At 43.3% G+C, this 27,445-nt stretch overlaps 1 protein-coding gene across 5 annotated transcripts in view; it reads right to left on the reverse strand.

Moving 5' to 3' along the window:
* DCLK2 (doublecortin like kinase 2) overlaps positions 1 to 27,445 on the reverse strand; it is a 182,504-nt gene that overhangs the window by 47,251 nt on the left and 107,808 nt on the right. For 4 of the 5 annotated variants that reach the window (XR_518609.5, XM_008267349.5, XM_008267353.5 and 1 more), the window contains exons 3-6: positions 27,059 to 27,161; positions 21,880 to 21,981; positions 20,883 to 20,933; positions 15,762 to 15,856 (exon numbers count right to left, since the gene is read on the reverse strand). Coding sequence is in view for 4 of the 5 variants with exons in the window: in XM_008267349.5 (XP_008265571.2) it covers positions 15,762 to 15,856; positions 20,883 to 20,933; positions 21,880 to 21,981; positions 27,059 to 27,161 (351 nt within the window). In the remaining variant the exon portion in view is untranslated. The remainder of the gene's footprint in view (positions 1 to 15,761; positions 15,857 to 20,882; positions 20,934 to 21,879; positions 21,982 to 27,058; positions 27,162 to 27,445) is intronic. The other variant, XM_002716906.6, reaches the window with a different exon arrangement.

The raw sequence follows: 27,445 nt of genomic DNA on the forward strand, positions 1-27,445 counted from the left end.
TCTTTTGCAACACTGGCCAAGAGACAACAACAACAACAAAAATGCCAGAAATTCTTTACATCCAGGCCTCCATGGCACTGTGAAAATCCTGCTCTTATGGGAAACTATAGGCTCTGTTATGCCCAGGCCTTCCTAGGAATACCAAATTTAAGAGAACAGATAGACACGATGGATGACTCACTACTGAGTGGTCCTGCATACCTCACGGCTCAACCACCTCAAGCTCAGCTCATTCTATTGCCCAGCCCATCCCAAAGGGTGATGAGTCTTGCCCTCTCCCTCAAGCCCCAATTCTCTCTCACCTGCTACTAGCCCACTGACTCCAGGCTACCACAGGATCTAGCCCCCTGTACCAGAATCACTTGTACTGGGGCCTTCTACCATCCAGGTAACGGTAAGCTTTGTCCTCTGGGAAAGGTGGCTAACAGATGCTGGGACAATTACTGAGTACTTGTCCCTTTTTCCATGACTGACTTAAATCAGTGTAAACAAAATCTAGGGATGTTTCCAGAAGACCCCACCAAAGTTCCTGAGGAGTTGCAGGCCCTAATTTTGGTGTTCAGCTTGACCTCGGGTGACCTACACATTGTCCTGTCCATGTGCTGCAACCCTGAAGAAACACAACAGATCTGAGCCTCAGCCCAGGCCCACGCTGAGTCCTTGGTAGCTCAGCAGCCTACTCAGTATGATGTGGACGCCACAACTGTCCACAAGTGGAACCTAACTGAAATTACCAGCAGGGCCGAGAGGTCTTGAGGTGTCAAGATTACAGTGACTTGTCTAGCTGCTGGAATGAAAACACTATATTGTACAACCCGTAAATTATGACCAAATCATGTAAGTAAAACAACAGCAGGGAGAGAATCCAGCTTATTCCAAGGACACTTGGTAAAGGCCTTCAAGAGATCTTAACACACGCCAAAACATCCCTGAAGGACAGGTCTTCCCCATCTCAGCAGTTGGTTAGCCCCAAATATTTAAAGGAAACTCCAGAAACTGGCAATAGGAGTCCAAATCCCCATGCACCAGATGCTGTGGTCAGCATTTGGAGTGTTTAATAATAGAGACTAAACTGAGAAGAGGGGACGTCAACGTGGGAAACAATGGCCCAGACAACAGGATCATATGACAGCAGTCATTGTAACCAGCACCCTGTCACCTTAAGGCCAACCCAGGAGGTAACCAATGCGGCTGAAAAGCCCGAGAGAGAATGTGTCAGTGTGGAAAGCTGGGACACTGGGGCAAGGAACATCCGCACCTGAAAACCCTGCCAGCCCTGCCCCCAGTGCAAACAACAGGGGCACTGCAAGTGCGATTCCCCTTAGCTCCACAGGGAGGAGCGGACTCCTGGTTGTCTCAAGTCCTTTTCCAAGGACTGAAGGGGCTCAGGAATACATATGACTACCATACTCCTAGAGCACTGGGTGGCTCTGGATTCACAGGTTATAATACCAATTTTCTCACTGATAGGGAGATACTCAGTTCTGAATTCCCACATGGGATCCCTATTCTAAGACAGCTGTGTCATCATGAGAGTAGATGGCAAGCTTGCTCCTGATCCTTCAATTTGCCTATCAGGTGCTACTTAGCACTTCTCTTGCAATTCAATTACAAGGATTTCTAGGTGGGCACACCTGTCAAGAATTAAACCTCTACCTCTTGAATCTTCACAGGCACACCCAGAGGATAATCTGCCTAACTGGAGAGCGAATTGAGGATCGCAAATTGATTTTCAAAAGGGGCTGAAACCAAAATCTTTTGCCTTTACCCTAAACTCCCAGAGAGAGAGAGAGAGAGAGAGAGAGAGAGAGAGAAAGAAAGAGAAGGGAGAGGGGGAGGGGGAAGTGGGGAGAGAGGGAAGGAGGGAGAGAGAGATTAAGTTATTACACTTCCCAAAGACCTGCTCTTTTTACTTCTACTGTTTTCAGACAACTGCCATTGACAGGTAAACCTTTCCACCATAATTGCAAAAGGAGAAAACCTCACTATATACTATGAAGTTGCTTTAAGAAATCTGTCTAATGCTTTGGGTAACTTATCCCAGACCACACAGTGACTAAAGACTCTTTAGATTCCCTAGCTGAAGTGGTCATTGACAACTAACTAGCTCTATATTACCTACTGGCCGAACAGGGAAGAGTATGTGCAGTGATGAGTAAAAATCTGCTGCACTTACATTAACAACAGTGGGCTTATGGAAGAAGACAGCAAAAGGATTCACAATCAAGCCAAGTGGCTCTGTGATTTTGCAAGGGAAACCCCACAGCTTCCACCATCTGGGAGGCAGCAAGCTCTTCCTTTCCTGACAAGGTCTTACTCTCCTTTTTAGACCATATACACTCAGTCTAATTGTCAAATTTGTCTCTCCCAACAGCTTCACGTAAAGATGATGATCATACAAGGATCCGGCCATTACCAAAGACTTTCAGCAAACCTCTCACTCCTACCATGAACCTCCAGGTTACCAAGGGATTTTCATTCCCTGACACAACATGAAGAAGGTATAGAAAACAAACCTTCCTCCTTTGGCCTTCCATAAAGATTAAAGGATGGAAATCTCTGAGGGAGGAGGAGAGATGGGATAGGCAAGCAGGCAGTTAAGGCAAAGAGGAACAGATGAGGTCACCAGCACCTCCCTAATACTCTGCCTACTGCACTGCAACCTCCCCTTTATGTGCTTTGGAAAACCATGGGTGGTGCAAAACTGCTGCCCAGAAATGGTGCCCGCTGGAAAAATGTGGCTTCTCACTCGTTGTGATGACCTACAGCCTACTGTAATATCATTATAATGAAATTACCATGGCCCACATGCATACTCCCATCATGAACCTGATGCCATGATACTTTGAGACTTCCAAAAAGTGCAAGAAAATGGATGGTATTCAAACCTCAAACTCCAGACACCACCACTATAAGTATTCGGTTATAGCCTGCTGCAACTACCACCCCGTATGTCTCCAATCATATAGAGAGATGACTGTGAGACCTGTGGGGCACTCGGCGTGTGGCTACCACTCCTTCCCAACTGTGTACTTTTGCTTCATAAATATTATTCCTCTGCTGTACTTTGTTGTGCCCTGTCCTTGAATTCCTTCCTGTATCAGAGACAAGAACTGAGACCAAGCCATGCCAAGACAATACTTCAACTTCTACATTTTCAGCCAGGAAGTTATCACAGCATCCTATGCTAAATTTTTGATAAGCAGATTATTACAGTATCTGCAAGACAAAGTTTAAAGAGTAATTTCAAGAACTATATTAAAAATGTGGTGTTTAAAATTAGCCATCTCAAAAAAAAAGTATCGAGAATGGTTTTTCAATGCATTAAAGCATATCACTAACCTCAAGCTAATGTTGGCCATTTCTTTTTAGAAGTAGGAAGAGTTTGCAGAGTCTAAGAGATATTGGTGTGGTGGGTTAACTTTCTTGAATATATTTAGGAAAACAGCATCATAATTCAGTTGGCATGTGGTCTACAGCAGGAGTCAGAAACATTTTCTGTGCAGGGCCAAAATGTAACAGCTCAGGTTTTGTGGGACACCATGGTCTCAACCCTTCTGTTGGAGCAGGAAAGCCAACAGAGACCAACTATAAACAAATGGGCATGGCTGTGTTCCAACAAAATTTTATTTATAAGAAGAGGCAACAGGCTGAATTTGGCCAGCAGGCAAACTCTCGGTCTGCAAGAACCTTCTCAGGAAAGCATTCCATACAACTTAAGTCTTGTATCGTACTGTTACACTTGAGAGCAGAATAACCTTCAGCACACTGTCATTACTACAAAGCAGCAGTTAGTTCTCTGTCCTTGGCTGCACAGAATTGTGGAGGGAGCTTTGAAAAATTCTATTGTGGGCCAGCGCCGTGGCTCACTTGGTTAACCCTCCGCCTGCAGTGCTGGCATCCCATATGGGCGCTGGGTTCTAGTCCTGGTTGCTCCTCTTCCAGTCCAGCTCTCTGCTGTGGCCCGGGAGGACAGTGGAGGATGGCCCAAGTGCTTGGACTCCTGTACCCATGTGGGAGACCAGGAAGAAGCACCTGGCTCCTGGCTTCAGATTGGCAGGTAGCAGCCATTTGGGGAGTGAACCAACAGAAGGAAGACCTTTCTCTCTCTCTCTCTTACTGTCTATAACTCTACCTGTCAAATAAAAAAAAAAAATTCTATTGCCAGGATGCACCCCAGATTAATAGAAGGACTCCTGGGGGCAGAGCCTAGGTATCAGCATTTTTTTAAGGCTCCACAGATAATCCAAAGTGCAGCCAATATTAAGAACACCTGTGCAGGACGTTTTTGACAGCAATTGTAATTGTTCAGTTACCATAATTTAAGTTTCCTCTGTCACTCATCATTACCAGTCATCTATAGCCAAGAACTACCTTCTCTTTTTAAGAAAAGCAAAGATGACACCCACACAGCTTCCTGAATACCTACTCTGTGCCAACTCCTAATGAGTACTTTACATTGAATGTTTTCATTTCCAATGACCTGTAAGGAAACCAAAGTGTAGGAAGGCTGTATGACTTTTTCAAACACCTTTGCAAATTTAGTGGGTAGAGATCAGAATCCAAACCCAGGTGTGACTCCAGCATCCAGGAGCTTTTAGGCTATTCTCACACTGCTGTAGCCTGTAAGATCGCAACAAAAGTCCTACAAGGTTCTTAAGGTAAGGCAGGTCTGGGGCCGGCACTGTGGCGTAGTGGGTAAAGCTGCTGCCTGCAGTGCCAGCATCCTATATGGGCGCCGGTTTGAATCCTAGCTGCTCCACTTCTGATCCAGCTTTCTGCTATGAACTAGGAAAGCAGTAGAAGATGGCCCAAGTCCTTGGGCCCCTGCACCTGCGTGGGAGACCCAGAAGAAGTTCCCATCTCCTGGCTTTGGATCGGTGCAGCTCTAGCCATGCAACCAATTGGGGAGTGAAACAGCAGATGGAAGACCTCTCTCTCCCAGGCTTTCTCCCTGCCTCTCTTTCTCTTTGTAACTCTTTCAAATAAATAAATAAATCTTAAAAAAAAAAAAAAAAAGAGTAAGGCATGTCACCCAATTTCAAACTCACTCATGAAAATACACATCAAGACAGTTAGAATGTTTTCAAATTATATAAGTAACAGTAATAGCTCTATAATTTTGTCACATAACTTCATAGCTTTTTAACCCAGAGTTTAAGAAATTTTTCTTTAAAAATATGACTTGCATTGAAACACCATATTATACACCATAAATATGTACAACTATTGCTAATAAAATTTTTTAAATGTTTGAGATGAAAATGTTAACATAACTTGATCATTACTCATTGAATACCTGTTTCAAATTACCACATGCAAACATCATACATGTGAAATTAAAATAATAAAATAATTACTTCTGAAGTGTATTTAAGATTTTTTTAAAAGTCGGGGCTAGCGCTGTGGCATAGCAGGTAAGCCTGCTGCCTGTAGTACCGGCATCCCATATGGGTACTGGTTTAAGTCCTGACTGCTCCACTTCCTATCCATCTCTCTGCTATGAACTGGGAAAGTAGTAGAGGACGACCCAAGTCCTTGGGCCCCTGCACCCCATGGGAGACTGGAAGGAAGCTCCTGGCTTCAGATTGGCACAGCTCTAGCCATTGTGGCCAATTGGAGAGTGAATCAGAGGATTGAAGACCTCTCTCTTTCTCTCTCTCTCTCTGCCTCTCCTCTCTGTGTAACTCTGCCTTTCAAATAAATAAATAAATCTTAAAAAAATTGCATACTCTTAAAAAAAATAAAGCCCAAGTATTCTGGACAGTATTTTTGAACAGATTAGCTTCGTTGTTATTTTGTGAGGTTTTAAGACTTATTTATTTGAAAACTTTTTAAGACTTATTTATTTGAAAGCTAGAGTTATATATAGAGAGAAAGATGGAGAAATATAGAAAGATCTTCTATCCACTGGTTTACTCCCCAAATGGTTGTAATGGTCAGGGCTGGGCCAAGTTGAAGCCAGAAGCCAGGAGCTTCATCCAGGTCTCCTACATGGGCACAGGGGCCTAAGCACTTGGGCCATCAGCTGCTGCTTTCCCAGGGAGCAGAATCAGAAATGGAGCAGCAGTGACTCAAACCAGCACCCATATGTGTTGCTGGCATCACAGGTGGTGGCTTAATCCATTACGCCACAAGGCCAGTCCCCCATTTTTTTTTTTTTTTAATTTTAGAAACATCAAGTCCATTAACTAGAAGGAAAGCTGGTATTAATTACTGCCAATGCTGAACTAAGAATGCATTTAAGAACAGAAAGCTTTGCAACTTGTATATTACATTTCTGATAATTTGAAGTACTCTGCAATACTTCAGAATGAATAAAGAAATACAAAAACAGAGGCGGCACCTGGGGACTCTCACGTGCATTATTTTTACGTAGTCATATCTTAAACTTGGCTTCATTTGGCAAAATGAGTGGCACTTGAGATTTATGTCTGGTGAACAGAACTCACTGCCTGTATGTGAACAGAGTTCAAGACAACAACCTGTTGACCTTTGGCTTGAAATCTCAGAAGACCATGCGGCCTGTTCTGCTAACACCAACACTGACCCCTATCCCATCCCTCTGAGTGCTCCTTTCAGTTAAGGATGTTGTGCAACAAACACACATTGTGACCATATCCACCTGCTAAACAAGCCCGCTTGCTTTCTCTGTGGGGTTTTACCAAGGTCCAGGATTCTGGGATGTGCATGTGTGTGTGTTGGTGGGGGGTGGGGGTGGGGTGGTGTCTGCCTCTTCAGTTCCAACTGCAGAGGCTGCCAGAGTCAGCCACTGCAACAACCTCCAAGACTTATTGCCATCTGATCACTTCTAATATATTATGAAGAATCTAATGACTCGAGGTGGGCATTTACTGTGAACACACATGCTCGGTATAATAAAATTAGGTCCTTGCAGTTGATTCAATGTACATAGTGATTTGCTTGGCACACCCACCCTCCACCCACACAAGGATAAGCTTTGGCCCAGATGAATCACTTATCCCCAAATGCACTAGATTCTCTGAGCAGCCTCACTGTGCAAATCACTGTCTGCAGAGTCTGAGATTCCACACACTAGGATTTATTTTGTTAGGGTTCTGAAGTCTTCAAAACTGCCTGGAGTCCTTCCTTCTGTGCGTGTTTCTGTCCAACAAAATCAATTGCATTCCAGGATGAAGTCACTACTCAACATTTCTGGAGTAATGAAATGAGCATCCGCGTGGTCGGCCTCTTAGTGTTGGAGATTATTAACCAGTATTAAGAACAAAAGAAAAGACGAAGCTCCAGGGAAAAGCAGAAACGTCTAAGGTCGGCAGCTACTGTGGATCGACATTTCACAGCTTCCAAAAGAAGTTTTCAAGTTCAGAAGGTCAAAGAGTTACATTTTAGCTCTGCCAGTCAGGATGAGATACTACCCGCACTTTCATCACACTTCACAAATCTGGAAAATCTTTCACCACCAGCAGGCCCAGGAGACGTCATCAGATAAAATATCAGCACATCAGACGGTTTATAATCTCAAGATGTCGGATAATGTTCCAAGCGTACTTTCTCCCCTTCCTTCGACCCACAAGACTGCGCAGAGCAGACAACCCCCAGGCAAACGCTCCAGCATCAAAACCTGAGACGTGTTACCCCTCAGTGTCCACAGACGTGCCCGTGGCTTGGAAGCCTTAACTTGCCACTGCCTTAAAAGTCTTCAGTTGTGACCTGCATGATGAATTAAAGTGCAGGGAAATGCTTTCTTCATCCATCTGGCAGCTGATGACACATTTAGTACTCTTTATTGCCTATCTGTCCCCAAGAAAACGCTGTGATTTAAGCCCAGTTAATATCCCGGCAGGGGAAGTTACCAGCTAGATCGAAGGGACTCTGAGGAGCCAGGCCAGAGGAAACAGACCACAGGCTGAGGTCAAGGAGGACAGGGGGAATCAGCAGGCTGGGCTCCAACAGAAGAAAACAGCACGGCACAGTGGCGGCGGTTGTTTGGGATTTGACAAGGAGGGCTGACTCTGGAGAACAAAGGATAGGGAGGACAACAAAGCAATAAAACTGATTGGGAGACAGACTCCAGTGGCTCTCAAACGGAGAGGGGACAGAAGGCTTGGAGCACGGGATGCAAAGGCGGCACAGCCTAAGACAGAAACTTTGGGTGACTTCTCATCAACAACAAATGCAAATGGAGAAAAGACTGGTATGGATTCAGACTGCCAGCGGCTCTCCCTCGTTTCACCTACTACTCTTCACGCCCTCCTGCGGTCCCCTCCCATACCTAACTGGGCTGACATGTGACAACTAAGGCACTTGGGAAATGATGCAGTCCAGCGTCCAGGGCTCCATCACAAACAGGAAACATTCTGTTCAGCCCTCTTGCTCTCTCTCCCTCATCACTTGGTTCTGGGGAAAGCCAGCTGCCACATTCTGAGGAAACTCAGGCCAATTGACAAAGAGGTGCACATGGAGAGGAAGGAAGACCGGCACCAACAGCCAGCATCAACTTGCCGGAAGGTCTAACAGTCCCCTCAGCGTGGAGCCTCCATTCCCAGTCCAGCCTCGGGGGACTGTCGCCCTGGTCCTGCACCTTGACTGCAAACCCACGAAAGAGCTTGAGCCAGAATCACCCAGCAAAGTTGCTCCTGAACTCCTGACCTGTGAGAACCATGTAAGAAAACAGACTTTTTATTATTGCTTGAAGCTGCTGAGTTTTGGGATGACTTGTTGGCAGTACAGTCATCTATGGATTACTTGTAGGGTTGTGATATGTGGAGAGGGTACAACAATAGACACGAAGAACAGAACTGGGAAGAAAACTCAGTAATGGGAAGAAAAGTAGGGGAAGTGATGAGATCCGCAGTCTTTCTCTATTCTTCCATGCATAATATATTAATTTTTTGATAACATTTTCTTCATGTGAAAAACTGAACCTGGAAACCTCAAGGTTTACAAGTAAGAAAGAATAATTAAGCCATTCTCAGCACTTTCTCTAAACTTAATCTCCACTCGGCAGTGGGCCATACTCACAGGGTGATTATGCTATGTCCAAGCCAAGGTCAAATCTAGGCACTCTGACTTCATGCCCACGCTAAGAACCACCACCCTCCCCCCAAAATGAGGAAGCAGCGGGGAGGAAGGGAGCTCCAGGCTTTGTACTTTGTGGCTCTCTGAGTACCTGCACACCAGGGGTATAAGTTCTATCTTAATCTCTGGCCTACACAGGCCAAAAGTTTTCCTTTCAGTTGCCCTTATCTTTACTAGGACAGGCTGAGTTGTCCAGAGAACACCTTAATAATTAAAAGATGACAAACAGAGTCCCAAGGAGCCATGCACGCTTGTCCCACAGGCCTTGTACCACCTGGCTCCCCATATGCATGACCACAGAAGGCAACCTGACGCTGCCATGATGGAAGAGGCTCATGCCTGGCTTGCCAAAGGCCTCCTCTCTAGGTAAGCATCACCGTGAGTGGCCCTGCTCTTCAGGACAGCCAGATCTCCTAAATGCAAACAAAAGCAGAGGCACGTTCTAATCCCATGGGAACCCATTCTGGGGTAAAGGCTCACTAAGGATTGACTTGGGGGCCCCAACCTTTAATGACTCATTTTACAAAGCTAACCATTTTGTATCCAGTTGTCATTCACCAGACTGGCCTTGCTTTCTCACTTCCTTCAGGCAGGTAGAAGACACACGGGCCCTGCATTCAAATCCCAGCTACTCCACTCTGCTCCTAAGGCGGCTTCCACAGACCCAGCATGAGACAATCTCTTATCTACATAACTCATGCATTTGCCAGCCTAGGACTATGCTGTTTCCAACCTATGCCTATTTTGGCAATACTCAACTCTACTGTAGGCTTCCAAAGAAAACCAATAGCCTCCATCAATTGTGGACATGTGTCATTTCACCCACGTTTATGGGTTTGGTAGAAGTGCTGCACACACAGTGTATACTGTGTCACATTTCACACGTTTCTCGCTAGGTTCCTATTGGCAAGCTCTTCCCCAGGTTTCCCAGGAAGAGCTGCCAGAAGGCTTCTGCGCTTCCTTCCGCCTCCTTACATCCAGCTTCTCCCCAGTGCCATCAATTTTATCCCCTTTCCCAACCCTGCCCACCTTCTCCCTTGCCCAGTCTCTCAGACCTCTCTACGTACAACACTTGTGCAAACCAAAACCCAGGAACTCAGTGGCAAACCCTGCACTTCTCCTAACACACAAACAGCAGAGCTTTTCTGTAACAATGACACCAGTTCCTCCTGGGATGCCAGCAGAGCAGGCTTGCCAGTGCAGGGGGAAGGGTCAGAACCACAGAGGCTAAAGACCCTGAAATGGTAAGCGGTTCAGCCAAGGGGACCCTGAGCAAGTGACCTCACAGCTCTGAACCTCAGGGTCTCCCTCTGCAACATGAACCCTAGGCTGAAAGACCCGAGATCACTTGGAGCTTCCACATCCTATGTATGGTTTGCGGCAACTACTGACAAAGACTCTATTCTTCAACCAAAGCTCCAGTCCAGCCCCTGATTTCTCAGCCGGGAGGCCTGATCTTGGGTTTCCCTCCCTGTCCTTGGGGATTCCTGTTTGAGTGAGAATCCTGCTAAATCAGTTCAGGGCTACATCCTTGGTATCTGACCCTAATATCTAATCTCTCCCCAACTGTGAGGCCTTCTGTAGGGCTCCATGTACCATCATTATGCCCCCACCCACAACTGAATAAAGTCACCCTTACTATCTAGAGCAAAAGTCAGGAGTAGTTTTTTTCTTAACTATTACTTTGGCAAGCCAAAAAATTATAATTGAGGTGCAACCTATCAGTTATCCTAACCTCATTCAGTTTTCTGTTGAAGGAATCTTAAATACTTGGTCATCACCCTAGTTTTTATACTTCCATTATGCAAAACTTACTCAATTTGAAGATAGCTTACCTCTTGTGCAAGCTTTGGTCTAGCCCCTCAAATATCATGAGTGTCATGAGGCAGAGCTGCCTTCCTCACAAGGGTATTACTAAGAAAGCTGCAGTGTGAACTGCGGACAGGAAGGGCTGCCTCCGTGCTCCCCATCTCACTCTCTTTTTTAAAAGAATTTATTTATTTACTTGAGAGGTAGAGTTACAGACAGCGAGAGGGACAGATAGAGAGAAAGGTCTTCCACCCACTGGTTCACTCCCCAGATGGCCACAATGGTCGGAGCTTCACCGATCCGAAGCCAGGAGCTCCCTCTGGGTCTTCCTCATGGGAGCAGGGTTCCAAGGACTTGGGCCATCTTCCACTGCCTTCCTAGGCCACAGTAAAAAGGTGCATGGGGAGTGGAACAGCTGGGACTTGAACCAATGCCCATATGGGATGCCAGCACTGTAGACAGAGGATTAACCTACAGCACCACAGCGCTGTTCCCCATCTTTTAAATGAGCAAATAAAAGTGCCCATCATCCGTGATCAGAGATTAAACATCACATGCACTATTTTATTTCCATTTTTAGTCCTTTCAACAGCCCTACCAAAATATAAAATAATTCCCAGAAATGGGCACAAAGTGGGGGAAACGGTGCCAGACATCAAATTCTGCTCACCTTTGATTTAAGCTTGATTACCTCCTGGTAAGTAAAACCCAAATAACTAAAAAATACTCCACACCCAAAGCTGTGTCCTAGCAAACAGAGAAGCACGCATCAAGGCCTGCATGTGTCTTCTGGCTTGACCTGCTCGTTTTTATCATCCTGATTCTTTGCAGAAAGATGGTTGACCCCTAAAGCCATGGAAGTATCCAACTAGAACCAACAGTTCCGGCCCATGACAAGCAGTCCTCCACTGCCACCTAGTCCCTCTTAATAGATCATAAAGAGCTATTTTAAATGCACTAACACATGGTAATTATCTGTAATTCTCCATTTGTAATGTAACTAAATAGGAAAAAAAAATCATGCAAATGTGGACACATGCTGATGGAGCTTACACTTAGATTAACATTAGGATACTCACTACAGGAACCTAACTTGACCAAGTCGTGTTGTTTGAAAAGCAGGTTTTCATCCCCATGACAATGTATACCACAGACTGTTGGAAACGAGCAGCGTTTCCACAAGGCACAACCCACAAGAAGAGCAGTGGTTAGAGACATGTGGCTCCATGGCTGAGAAGCTGACTCAGTGTGGTACTCGTTTGGCTGCTCAGACTTAAGTGGTTCTGTATCAGCTCTAAAGTGAGGGGAAGAGAAACACAGTCCGCAGCTTCTTACAGAGGTTTTTTGTTTTGTTTTGCAACTGCAGAGAACTATAATCTTAGCATTTTAGCGGTCAGTTATCCTCACTTAGCAGATGAGAACAAGAAAACCCAGAGGCTGCTCACAGCAGCAATTCACAAAGCCCAGACGGTGGAGGAGAATGGAAGCCACGGAGAGACCTCTGCTCGCCATCTGACTTAGCCACTCATCTTCAATCTTGGCCAGACATCAGCACGTCCCTTCATCTGCAGATGGTTTGTCTGAAACTCTCAGTGTCAATCAGTAAACCTTGAACACTGTGTGCTGCACTCTGGGGTCATGATAGTAATTAAGGCACACCTAGCATAGAAAAGACAATGTCACCTAATGTAACACCATGGTAAGTTTTTCAAATTCCATGAATTTTCATTCCACAAATGCAAGTATATGGTGCATATATGTGCATGTGTAAAGGAGCAGGTGTGTTCACAAAGCATTAACATGTATGCACTTGAAATGGGCAGCTGTCCAGGCCTGAAGCGAAAGTCTCAACTGCTAATAAGCAGCATGGACTGACCAGATGGCAACAAGAGAAAAGAATAATTTTGTACTTAAAGTTGAAGATGGACTAGGAAAAAAGATGGAAGCCCAAGTTAACACTGGGTAACAAAAAAGGGGAAGTGACCAGGCCCCAAGACAAGCAGGGACAAAGGTGCCCACCGGATGACCACATACAGTCCTAGGGCAGACAGAATACCAGCCCCTGGTGAGCAACAGAAATGACCTTTGCATGTAGCTCACTGGACAGCTTATGCTGGGTTTGACCCAGATCAACAACCGCCAGCCCTGAGAGCTACTTGCTTTTGCCTTAGCAAATGATGAGACAACTGAAACCAGAAATGAATTGATTTTAATTTCTTCTATAACTCTGGAAAGTTAGATGTATATTTTAGTAACAGAATGCTTCCAATCTACTGAGGAAGAAAATCTGAAAATAATTAGCTTATATATTGTGATTTTTAATTTTTATAGTGATTTTTAATTTTTGGGAGAAGTGACAACTAAGAAGTCCATTGAAACTCTATTACTAACAGACAGACCTAAGCAAATTTATGGGAAAAATGCCTAGGGGCTGGTGTGGCACAGTGGATTAAGGCACCATTTGCAATGCTGGCATCCCACATCAGAGTCCCAAGTGTTCCACTTCTGACCCAGTTTCCGGTTAATGTACCTGAGAAGACAGAGGAAGATGGCTCAAATAGTTAGGGCCCTGCCATCACATGGAAGATCCAGATAGAGTTCCTGGTTCCTGGCTTTGGCCTGGGCCAGATCTAGTGATGTGGCTATTTGGGGAGTGAACCAGTAGATAGAAGATGTCTCACCCCCAACCCCTCACCCCATCCCATCCCCACTCTGTCAGCCTTCATCCATCACCATAGCTATGCCTTTCAGATAAACACATAAATCTGTTTTTGTTTTTTGTTTTGTTTTTTTTTTGTTTTTTTTTTTTTTTTTTTTTTTTTCTGCTCCAGCTTTCTGTTGTGGCCTGGGAAAGCAGTAGAAGTTGGCCCAAGTCCTTGGGCCCCTGCACCCGCGTGGGAGACCTATAAGAAGCTCCTGGCTCCTGGCTTTGGATCAGCTCAGCTCTGGCTGTTGCAGCTACCTGGGGAGTGAGCCAACAGATGGAAGACCTCTCTCTGTGCCTCTGCCTCTGCCTCTCTGTAACTCTGTCTTTCAAATAAATAAATAAACCTAAAAAAAAAAAAAGATGTGGAATTCAAGTATCCCATATCAGAATGCCTGGGTTTGAGTCCTGGCTCCACTTCCCATTCCAGTTTCTTTTTAATGTGCACCCTGGAAGACAGCAAGTGATTGCTCAAGTACTTAGGTCCCTGCCACCCATCTGGGAGATATGGACTGAGTTCCTGGCTGCCAGATTTGGCCTAGCCCAGATCTGGTGGAAGATCTCTATTTCTAGTATATAATATGTGTGCTATGTGAAATAGATATATTTTCATATATAATATATATTTCTTATGTATATATACACTATATGGAAATACATATATATATATAAACAATTTATTTTTGTTCTCAGGCATTTAAATGTATGAGGCACATACAACACACTCACAGCAGGACAAGTGACCACACAATCAGGTAGAGAACAGAACCTTGCAAGGAGTAAGAGAAACCAGACTTCATGCACTGCTATGTCTGCATCAAGAGGCTTGTCATGTTCTCATTCCTCATTTATGCAAGGGTAGTGGGGCTCTTATAGTTTTAGTCTACCAATGAACAATACTCTGTAACATCCTAAAGTAAAGGAAACCTCTCAGACTATAATTGAATACTTAGGTAATCTGATGGAACAAAGACATAAGCCTCAGCCAATCTTGCTCATTGCCCAAAAGACAGATAAACAGTGGAATTTATTCCTTGCCCTTGAATTTCAATTGGGTCTCACACCATATTGCCTTCACACCCCACCCCTGCATTCTTTCATAGGTTCCTAAGACCCTGCATGGGCACCTGAAAGACCAGTTCCAGTAATTCACCTCTGCCTGCCACCCCCACCCTCACTCTCATCCCTAGCCTTCCTGAAATATATAAAGGCCCGGGCCTCTGGGGCCAGGGCCTTCTGTCAAGGACAGACATTGTGTTCCACTGGTGTGCATGTGGGCAGTTGGTCACCCACCTCTATGACTTCATTTTCTCTGAATAAATTCAGTCTGGCTGTAGATTCGTGTACAGCCTCCTCTCTACTCTGCGCCTCTTTTCCTAAGATAACCAGCTTTGGAGAATGCGTTCCTAACGATGGTAAACATGATGTCAACCAAACACACCACACACTTTAATCCTGAAGTTAGCTGACATACACAGACATGGGATGAGACAAACTTCAATGTGGGTTACCATATAGCCAGTCTGGTTGTTTCCACAACGGGAACTTTCTTACAACCATTTTACTAGGCAAATTTCCTCTAAGAAGCTTACATTACTGAGAGCTACTGAACAAAATAAAACTTGTCAAAATTTTGCAAACTTGGTTTTACTCCCACTCTGTTAAGTGAACTGCCTATTAAGTAAACTACTAACCATTTTATTACTGTTCATGTTTTTAGGACGTCATAAACAGCATTAAGACTCATTTCTAAGTTCCTCACCAAAAATGAACATATTTTTCTTGTGTTACTACTTATGAATGTAAATATTTCATTAGTGTTTCATTCTATTTTAGACTTCATAAGGTTTTTAAAGAATCATGGTAGTCTCCAAGGCTTTAACATTACAAATCATTTAGATAATTGGAAAACTAACATTTATTACGCTTTATCACATTATGTCACCCTAACCACAAAACTGTATTGCCACTTTAGAGATGATAACACTTCAGCAGAGAGGAGTTAAGGGAACTGGTCAAAATTACAAAAGGGCACAGGATTCAAAAGCCAGGTCTGTCTGGCTTCAAATCCTAAACTCTTTCATTTTTATTTTGTTACTGTGCTCAAGCCCCTCAAGAAAGCCAACTGCTAAACTGTGCACCTTAACTTAACAAAATCGCACAAACATGCCCCGATCCTACTTCATACCTTTAATCCCCTGAAACTTCCTGGGCTTGTCGGAGAGGAGCTGGAGGACTTCGTGGATTTAGGAGTGGAGAGTTGGCTGCTGGGAGTTCCATTAACTGATCATGAAACAACAAAGGAGAGAGAGGTCATCAAAACACAACACTACCAAGGTGCACAGAACACTAAGTGCATGCAAAACACAGCTCCAAGGAAGCTTCACTTAAAGCTCGAAGCAGATGACAAGTCAGCAAAAAGCAAAAATAATGCAATAGTTTTGCATAACAAACAAAAAGATCCGACAAGGAGTGAGACTAAATTTTCAATAATAGTTGTCTAACAGTGATATAAACACATATATAAGACATTGTGGAATTAGAGATGTAAACAAGAATGGGTCCATGTATCCTGCTTGGTAGCAAAGGTCAAGAAATGAACAGCTGTTACTCATAATGGTTTATTCTGCCGGCTGCTCGATCATCTCCAATAGCCAATATCCTGTTGCATACCAGCTCGAGCAACCAAGAAGCTCTTGTGCCTCTCCCAAATCAATTCACCACAATCCAGACACACTCCTAAGTACAGTCTCAGCACCAAGGCAATACTGCTGGTGTTTTCCTTGCAGTATCTACATATTTGCCTGAAGGCCAAAGACCTTTTTCAAGTTCCTTTTTAGACAAATTATCTTCAATTCCTCCCATTTTATTCACAGCTTAGGTTCCCATTATTTGGGAGATCTTGGTAGTTTTATATATATGCTCTCTAAATCTCCACGCACTTCCTTGGCTGAAAGTTCATTTTAGATCCTGTGTTAGGAGGAGAATGGACACCGTTGTTTAGAAAGGATGGTCAATTTGCCACTTCTGCATTGTAGAACACGGGTCAAACATTTCATCATATTCATTCCTAATGTATATATATTCATTCCTAATTTTATCAACTGCTTCCACTCCCGCAGTAATTGCACAAAGGCAGTGGTTAACATCTGGTACTGTTTTTCTCCTTGAAAGTGTATTTGTAGTTCCTTTTATTACTTGTATTAATCCTCCAAACTTTTGCCCTAGAGTGATTAAAAACTACTATTCGTATTGTATGGAAAGAAATGCAAACTCAACCTGCTCTTCTTTTCTTAACGTGAGAGAGTGAATAGATAGCTATGATTTTAAAGGATGTTAGTATGTACACAAAGCCAAATGCACAGGTAAAGGAACTGAACAGGTGGCTCAAAAAATTGAGTTCTAGTCCTTCAATGGAGATAGAAATTCTGCATCAATACTTAGGATAAAACAAACCATCTGTAGACATGTATATGTGTGTGTTTGAAATGTGTTTATTGTATTATTTAAAAATTTGTCAAGATTTATAATTGTTTTAATGATTTATATATATTTAAAGATTTATTTATTTATTTGAAAGGCAGCGTTGCAAACAGAGGGAGGCAGAGAGAGGGAGGTCTTCCATGCACTGTTCACTCTTCAAATGGCCACAAAGGCTGCTGGGTGGATTTGAAGCCAGGAGCCAGGAGCTTCTTCCGGGTCTCCCACGTGGGTGCAGGGCCCAAGCATTTGGGCCATCCTCCACTGCTTTCCCAGGCCACAGCAGAGAGCTGGATCATAAGAGGAGCAACCAGGACAAAAACCAGGATGCTGGTGCAGCAGGCAGAGGCTTGGCCTATTATGCCACAATGCCAGCCACAGATTTTTTTATATTTCTAAACTTTGGTTTTTCTAATTCAAAACTACTCATTCAAAAAAAAAAAAGTTGGAGGTTGGTCATCAGATTTTTCCATACATAGAAGTAACCATACAATTAATTCAAAACATTTGAGAGTAATCAACAACCCTGGTTATTTCCAATTAAGGTAATTATTGATTTATTTGAAAGGTGGAGCACAGAGGATTTCTAAGGTAGGGTGACTAGTCACACACTATCTTGGTAGACACATGTCATCTTAAATTTCTCCAAACCCACGAGATGTGCAACACCAAGAGGGAATTGGGGAGTGCAGGGCTGGTAACAATGCATCAGTGTAGCTTCCTCAGTGTTAAACGTGAGCTACACTGTGGGGGACGGTGATCACCGAGAGACTGTGGATGTTTAGGGGTCAGGGATACACAGCAAACCTGTGCCTTCTGCTCAGTTTGGCTATGTACCTAAAACTGTTCTGAAAAAAAAAAAAAAAATAAGATTCACAATAGGTAGAGGCTACTGCGGGTGATAACCTGGTGGCTTGCTGTGAGCTGAGGCCCTGCTTTTCTTCCCCCACCCTCACAGCAACCTGTACAGGTTACCAGAGAGCAGCAGCAGATGACCCAAGTTCTTCGGCTCCTGCTGCCCACGTGGGAGACCTGGATGGAGTCCCTGCCTCCTGGCTTCAGCCTGGCCCAGTCCTGGCCATCTGGGGAGTGAACCAATGAACGGGAGATCTGTCCCTCCTCCGTAACTCTGCTGCTCAAATAAATCAATCTTAAATAAGTCCTGTTAGCATTCACTGTAGTCAGCAGCCCCACTGATGGCAAAGGCTGCCTGAGAATTGTGACTGGAAAGTGGACAGAGGAGAAAGATGGGTTCTTGCAGATAACAGGCTCTGGGAGAGGCCAATCTCCCTCCATCCCCTGCCGAAGCACAGTTTCTGAACAAAACTCATTGCCAGAGCATTAACTGATGTCAAATGTATGTCCATACTTTCCCCAGAATGACTGTGATCCCAAACAGCCCTCCAAGTTTTCAAAGGTATTGGGAAAGTTCTGAAAAATGTTCTCTATTGAGTAGCCCTTAATTTCACATATTTGAATATGTCTTCATTTAGTGGAGGCTAAATGGGATGCTGACCAGTGCCAGGAGGGGCCCTCATCCCTCACTGTGCTGCCCACTGGAAGGTGTGCAATGCCAGGCTGGCAGATGCTCCTACACTCCTATCCTACACCCTGTATTTCCTCTCTGAACTTTTTATCTCCTCCCCTCACAGTAAGGTAAGAACTATACTTGGGAGCTTTCCTGTATTTTTGTGCTAAATACTTTTTATTTTGGTAGACTATAAAAGATTTATAAACTAGAAAGGGGAGGGGTGGCATTCAATCTAGTGGTTAAACTGCTGGTTGGGACACCCACATCCCATGTTATTGTGCCTGGGGGTTGAAGCCTCAGCTCCATCCCTGATCCTTGGGAAGAAGCAAGGGACAGGTTGGGTGCCCACCAGCCATGTGAGAGACCTGGATTGTTCCCGGCTCCCGGCTTTGTGCAGGCCTGTGAGGAGTGAACCAATAGTTGGCAGCTTTGCCTCTCTTCTCAAATACAAATTTTAAAAAGTTTTTAAAGAACCAACAAAGGGGCCAGTGTTGTGGCATAGGTTAAGCTGCCATCTGCAGCGCTGACACCCCATATGGGTGCCAATTTGAGTCATGGCTGCTCCACTTCTGATCCAGCTCCCTGCTAATGGCCTGGAAAAAGCAGTCGAAGATGGCCCAAGAGCTTGGGCCCCTGCACCCACGTGGGAGACTTGGACAAAGCTCCTAGCTCCTGGCTTTGGCCTGGCTCAGAAAGGCCATTGCAGCCATTTGGGGAGTAAACCAGAAGATGGAAGACTCTGTCTCTCCCTATCTCTCCCTCTGTAACTCTACCTTTCAAGTATATAAATCTTAAAAAAAAAATAAGTAAAACCTAAGCAAGAATTTTCTAAAATACCCAATTTATAACTATTTACCCATTTATGCTATCCAGATTAACATCTATGTATTTATTAATTCTGCTTAGCTCCTCTGGTTGAGTTTTGGTAAAGGTTTGGGTCAATCACTCAAAACACTACTTCTGTCCCAAGACTGAAGAAGTGCAATATTACATTACACAATGAACAGCTGTTTGTTTGAAATTCTAATTAGTCCCATGGAACTTTAAAAATGGCAACAGGTACACTGCAGCTACTCCTGGGTACTGGAGCTTCTACTTTTAAAACAAAACTGCCTCCCCCGTGGTGGTAGGTGGTGGTAAGATACCACGCAGATTAACAGAGTAGCTGTCTGCAGAATCTCACTCGAGTCACAGCACTTGCCTCAGGCTTTCAGCTTTCTGCAGTACAGCAAGTACTGAGCACCCCTGGACTTAATCTCATATAAAGAAGAGCATTTGCCCTCTGAAATGTGATTTTCAACATCTCACAACTTTTACTGATGAGTTTGAGGCCTATTAACTCAAAACCAAACATGGACTCGGTTGAAAATTTTGCACAGTGGAATGCTATCAATTTCCTAATCAGTTTCTAAGCATCCCAAATTCTAATTTTAAAGAATTATTGATACATTTTCTGGTCTGTTGGACAAAAATGGCTGTTAGTTCAGCTCACTCATTTTCCTCTGTGGACCAGGGTGTGGATGGGAAGGTAGACAGAGGTGAACTCATAACACCTGATTTTTAGACCATGCTTCCTAGTTGTGTTTAATTATCTTAGTGATGTAACAGACATTTATAAATGTATCACCTGAAACAAAACTAGGAACCTGACAAAGACATACATCTACCATTTGATAACACCAGGCCGTGTATTTATGCAAATTTCATATTATACCAGCTTTCCCAGTTTTGAGACATCTTACAAAGTTTGTAATATAATTTAAATGAGGTTAATGGCAAAAAGATCTCTGCTTAAAAATGCTCGTATTGTCAGTCACATTTTTAGAGTATGTTAAGTCAAGAATTTTATGAAAATTATTGTTTGACAACTAGAAAGACTGCCTCCCTATCCCAGAACTCTACTCTGGCATATGCTATTATAAAGTCTGCTGAATTCTAAGACTTGGAACAATGAGGGTGGAAGAGTACAATGCTTCTATGGTCATTTTCAAATTATAAACCTTTTTCAGTTACAGAGAAAACTTGCCAAACTAATGGGAAGGGAGGCTTTTAAGGTGAGGCGCCTCCTGGCACCACACACAAGACAGGCACTTGGCCATCTCCCAACAGTAGCTGACTCAATGATAAACCAAGGCGACTGGTGCGTCCTGTGCATCGTGAAGCGTTTCGTACTGCACGAATGTACACTGGAATAAGCCAGATGCATTCATGGAAACGGAGCAAAAGGAAACAGAAATGTGGCAAAAGACACGGACAAAAACCCGGCAGAGCGACAAAGCCATACTAAGCATGGCTCACCTGGGGACTTGGCTGCAGAATAGGCACTGGAGTAGTGGCCAGCCCTCCTTACTGTGCACATGCAGAATGTACAGGGCGGGGGGAGACAGACAGTGGTTATTCGCAGGTCGACGTGTGGACACGAGAAGGTAGAAAAAAGAAAAAACCTGCCTTAAGGAACACGCTGCAGGGAAGCAGGCAAAGTGCAGTGTTTAAAATCTCAAAGTTTGACGCTCATGATGGTGTTTATTGATACTACTTTCAGATGTCCTAGGTTTCCCATGTGTAAAATCACAAGTGGTTTGTTTTTTCAATAGTTCTCCCCTTACTGGACAATGGTATCAGCAAAATTACTTCTTAATTACTATAAACAAACCCACAGAATCAATAGAATCAGATATTTATGCTATTTTTAATAACACAATAATTAAGCATGAAAAAATAAAATCTGAAGGCTTAGGATCTGAAAGAAACTTTAATCACAGGCAAGCCTGACCCTTAAATATGGAAAGTACCACATTCCAACAAAAATCAGTGCCATTATTGTGCTGTAAATGTAAGGCCAGTGTAAATTTATGAACATATTTCTGTGTGTTGCATAGAAGTGAGAGAGAGAGAGGGAAGTTGACTTATTAGTTTATAAGAGGTAATGTTAGGATAGTATCCACAATTATACAGCACACAATTAAAAATGCAGGAGTTATTAAAACGGGAGCCACATCTATGTAAATACCAGAAGACTCTAGATAATACGGCTATTCTCAGGAAAATGCATCAGAACAAAATCACACAAGTCCTTTCCGGAGCATATTATAACTGGGAAACAGACATTAACACTTTGGTTTTTGAAATCAAGTCATCTACAGGTTGACTAAGTATCTGGCTGCACACAGACTAATACTACTTAGTAGTTAAAACTAGTTAGTAATACTAATACTAATAAATAGGCTCATAAGGATGAAAAACAGGAGAGGGAGCTGCTTCTTCCAGGGCCACCCACCCCTTTTCCATGAACTACCTGAAGCTGGTGATTTGCTGCGACGCGAGGGCCCCGGGCTCTTGGATCCGGAATACTTAGCAGCTGAGGATCGTGAGTAAGATGACTTCAGGACCCGGCATTCTAGAAGGAAAAGGAAGAACCTTAAATCAATCTGGCTATCATACAGACCAGAGGCAGATTACACATGATTGCAAGTTACCACTGCAATAGAATCATTACCTCATCATCTTCAGCCACTCTAAAAGTACACCAGAGGTTATCTTTGGTTAGCACTTTAAAAAAATACATTATTAGAGAGGCAAAGACAGAGACAAACGACTATGAACCCACTGATTCACGCCCCAGATGCTGGCCAGGAGCCAGGTACTCAATCCAGGTGTCCCACATGGGTGGCAGGGACCCAGTACCTCAGCAGTCACTGCTCTATCCCGGGTCTGTGTTAGCAGGAAACTAGAATCGGGAACCCAGGCTCTCCGTCATGGAATTCCGTGGAATTCTGGCATTTTAACCCCTGGGCCAAACACCTGCCCCTTTAGTTAGCACTGACACACAACTGCTACAATTTCACTGTGCTCTCTTTAGAAAGGGAATGGCACTCTAATTTATGAAGTTTCAAAACAAACAAGGAAACTAGCTTTAACAATACTTGCGATCCTCTCATAAACCACCAAATAAAACCGTATTTAGAGAACCGAAACTACAAGCAGCTAAAATAATCCTAATTTGAAGAGTTTTGGATGAATCGTGGATTTCACATTTGTTACCTGGAGGACCTGGGTTAGGTCTTAGGCCTCAGTTTTCTCCCCTATGAAATTGGGATACAAATAAAATATACTTCATAGACTTGCTATAAGGTCTAATTAGATAACGCATTGTCTATAATTTACTTTGAAATACTGCGATTTATGAAGGAAGATTAAAAGGTGGGTTACTTTTACCCTGTATCTCGGGGGCAGTAAATTAACATGTGAAGTGCACTAATCAGGAAAATACACACCAGGGGAGGCTGGTTAGCATTTGAGATACTAATCAAAGCAGCAGTAGCAAAGTTGGCTTACTTAATCAGCATTATAGATGTTAGAAAGTACTCAGTTGTTGAAAAGCGTGGGGTGTGGAGCTGGTTAGATACATTTTAAAGGCAAGGCCTCTGGCCTCTCTTTCAGGAGCTGGAGAACAGAGCCAATATCCAGAACTGCAGAACAACCCTCCCTGACTCCTTCAAAACCAAGTGAGGAATCAGGATGGATGCCAGGCCTGCACCCAGTTCTTGACAGCATTTTGTTACTGGACTGAGATTAGGTTAGCCAAATTCTATAATTTTTGAATGGGTCTTTAATGATGTTGTCAGTAGCCTGAAAGCACAGAAAATTGGGATGTCAACAACATTACAACACAAATTTTTTTTTTTTTAATATTTGGCTCCTGGTAATTGTACCTGTGGGAGAATCAGGTCTGGGATTTGGCTTTTATTGTAAAATTTACCACATAATGGTAGTGGTGTAATGACAACAAAAACAGTAGTAGACACATATTACTTATTATATGATGGGCACCCTTCTACTCATGTGACATTAATTAATGTAATTCACACAAAACCTTACAGAATAGCCATTATTATCCCCACTTTGCACAAGGTTAATTAAAACTAGGGAGTAGGGGGAAGAAGTGAATAGCTCTCACCTGTCTCTATCACATGCCATCACAAAAAAACTACAAATGATCCAACTAAAAGTTACAACATACACATCTTAAAGTACAATGCTTGTGCACACATAGTAAGTGCTGAACAAAATTTTATGTATTTAAAAATTTTCATTTATTTATTGGAAAGGCAGAGCACCAAAGACAGACTGATCTCCCATTCACTGACTAACAAATGCCCCCAACAGCTGGGGCCGGTCCAGGCTTAAACCAGTTGCCTGAAACTTGACGGTCTCCTACATGGCAGCAGACACCCAAGTATTTCAGTCATTGCCTGCTGCCTCCCAGGGTGCACATTAGTAGGAAGCTGAATAGAAAGCAGAGTTGGAACCTGACCTGCTGTATGTGCAAGTAGCATCTCAAGTAGCATCTTAACCACTGTGTTTTATTATTGTTATTATCCAAATTAACCCAATTACTTAGAACACATTTACTTTCAATGTCTCAGCTTTCTTTTTTTAGTAGAGATTTGTTTGTTTATTTGACAGAGTTAGGGAGAGGGGAGAGGGGAGAGGGAGAGATTAATCTTCCATCCCCTGGTTCACTCCCCAAATGGCTACAACTGCCAGGGCTGCACCAGGCTGAAGCCAGGAGCTTCTTATGGGTCTCCCACATGGGTGCAGTGGCCCAAGGACTCAGGCGATCTTTTGCTGCTTTCCCATGCACATTAGCAGGGAGCTGGATGAGATGTGGAGCAGCTGGCACTGCAGTTGGTGGCTTTACAGCTATGCCACAGTGCTGGCCCCCATCTCAGCTCTCAGAATGACAACTGCAGACATTGTAGTAATATGTAGGCACTTTTAAAAAGTTGTGGAAAAAGAAACTATAAGATGTTTATTTTGGAATAAAAATTTGAAATTCAAGCATAGTTTTTTCATAATAGGCATTTTCTTTTGTAAATTTTACTTGAGAGGCAATTTCATGAAACTTTTGAAGATTTAAAGACCTCTCATATCAAGAAACTACAGCTGAAATTATAATGTAAGGGATGATATGTAAATATGTAGTTCAGTCCACCTTAATCACACAGGAATGAGGAAGCTCATTAGCATAAATAACACAAAAGGAGGTTATCTACAATTAAAGACTTTCCAATGGTATTACCGGTCTATAGTAGGGCTATTGCAATCTAATGACAGAAACTCTCAAAGAAATGTGGCAGAAGTGAAAAATAAAGCACAAAACCAAACAAAAGGAACAGATAAAAGGGTCCCAAGTACTTGGGTCACTGATACGGGGAAAGAGCAAAGAATTACACAAGGAAGTCTGTACCACAAAAATCTAACAATTTTAAAAGTCTGTATCACTGCAACTGTTTGGCAAAATACAGACTAATTTATTATATCCTGGACTCTCAGAATCACTAACATCAATATAACTTTTAAGAAAAAAATGAGGCAGAGAAATGGACAGAGAGTACCCATCCGTTGGTTCAATTGTCAAATGTCCACAATGGCTGGGGTTAGGTCAGGCCACAACAAAAAGCTGAGAACTCAATCCAGTTTTCCCATGTGGGTGGCAAGAGCCCCAACTACTTGAGCCATCACCTGCTGCCTCCCACAATCTGCCTTAACAGGTAGTTGGAATCAGTAGCAGATCAAACCCAGGTAGTTTGATATGGGACACAGCTGTCTTCCCCATTTTCTTTTTAAAATATTTATTTATTTTATTTGAAAGAGTTACACAGAGAGGAGAGGCAGAGAGAGAGGTCTTCCTTCCATCTGCTTGTTCACTCCCCAATTGGCTACAAAAGCCAGAGCTGCACCGATCCGAAGCCGGGAGCCAGGAGCTTCTTCCGGATCTCTCACACGGGTGCAAGGGCCCAAGGACTTGGGCCATTTTCTACTGCTTTCCCAGGCCACAGCAGAGAGCCAGATTGGAAGTGGAGCAGCTGGGACTTGAATCAGTGCCCATATGAGATGCCGGAGCTTCAGCCTAGGGCATTAACCCACTGCGCCACAGTGCCGGCCCCTCTCTTAACCATTTTCTTAATTGCTAGGCCAAATGCCTGCTCTCATCCAATTTCGTTAAATCCAACTTTTTTATACATATAAAGAGTGGGACTATATCGCTAAGATCTCTTTTCTTTGTAAAATGTTATGTCTGTATGGTTTTCACCTGATTTAAAGATGAAATTGGGGGCTGTCGTTGTGGCATAGATGGTTAAGCCGCTGCTCGCAGTGCTGGCATCCCATATGGGAGCCAGTACAAGTCCCAGCTGCTCCACTTCCAATGCAGCTCGCTGCTAATGTACCTGGGAAAGCAGCAGAGGATGGCCCAAGTACTTGGACCCCTGCACTCACGTGGGAGACCTGGAAGAAGCTCCTGATTTTGGCCTGGCCCAGCCTTGGCCATTGTGGCCATTTGGGGAAGTGAACCAGTGGATGGAAGACCTCTCTGTCCCTACATTTCTCTGTGTATCTCTGACTTTTAAATAAATAAATAAACAAACAAACAGATTTTACTATCAGCTATAGCACTGATTATTAGGGTAGCAAATCACTGAATACAGTAGGGTAAAGCAATAATCCCAGAATTAAAAAAAATTTTCAAACATTTAAGCTGCTAGTTTAAAATTCCAATTTATTGGCTAACATCAAGAAAAGAGGATTTTGTTAATCCCCCCATGAAGCAGCTTTTTAAAAACTATATAAGCATGTTATATTTTAAAAAAGTTACAAAATAAGATAAAAGGAAATCTCAGATAATCACCATAACAGTTTATTATCCTCCTATGTATCTGCACATATACATCAAGGAAATCGGACAACTAATTGCTGTATGTTCAACACTACCCAAGCATTTAACCTGGCAGGGCCAGCCACCATTCTGAATGTGAGCAGGAAATCCATTTCAGAGACAAACCAATGCAGTATGAGATGGAACTAAACTGCTAAAAATGGAAACAACTGGAATTAGGGGTTGGGTTTTTCTTTTTCTTCCCCCTACCCTTTTTTTTCTTAACAACTAGGCAAGCTTTCATTTTATTTATTCTGTATTTTAATTATTTCAAAAAGAGTACTTCTGGGGCAGCCATTTGGCCTAGTAGTTAAAAGGCCAGTTGGGGCACCTGCAACCCACATCACAGTGCTTGCATTCAAGTCCCAGCTCCAATCCCCATTCCAAATCCTGTTAATGTGATAGCTCAACTAGTCTGGCTCCTACCAATCACATGAGAGACCTGGATTGTGGTCCCAATGTTGTCGGCTTGATCCAAATGGGACACTGAGGACATTTGGAGAGTGAACCAATAATGGGACCTCTCTCTCTACTAAATAGAAAATTTTAAAAATAGAGACATGAAACAACAAAAACAAGAAAACTCTAGGGGTGACAGGGCTGTATAACCCAGAGTTGTAATAAGACATTAAAAACAAACAACAAATAGTACTGTCAAGGCCATCTTCCTTCAAAATGCAGAGCTCTTAACATGCATTGAGGGATGGAACCCCAAGCCACTGTGATAGGGGTGACACAGATGGGTCAATGAACTTACCACTGTGGTCCAGGACAAAGTCATCTTGGGCATAACGGAATTTTTCAGGTCCACATGCAATAAATACATCATCATCACCAAAAAAGTCTTGCAGACAAGTAACCTGGAAAAAAAATCATGCCCCAAAATAAATTAGAAACATTGCAAATGTAATAAAAACCAAAAGGAAGTACATGAAGCCTCCCCTACGATACTGAAGTGGAATAAGCAGCTGTTTAGTATCAAGATTTCCAAGCACTTTGCCTTCACCAAGCGCTCACACACTTTCTGTTGATTTCAGAACAACAGAATGAACAGTCCATGGCAGGCATCCAGAGTTTCTGTTTTGAAGGTGAAATCAAGAGGTGCACACAATGGGCCCTGCATTGTGGTGCAGTGGTTTAGGCT

Source organism: Oryctolagus cuniculus, chromosome 8 (genome assembly GCF_051225735.1).
Source record: "Oryctolagus cuniculus isolate XC-2025 breed Fujian yellow rabbit chromosome 8, ASM5122573v1, whole genome shotgun sequence".
NCBI lineage: Eukaryota > Metazoa > Chordata > Mammalia > Lagomorpha > Leporidae > Oryctolagus > Oryctolagus cuniculus.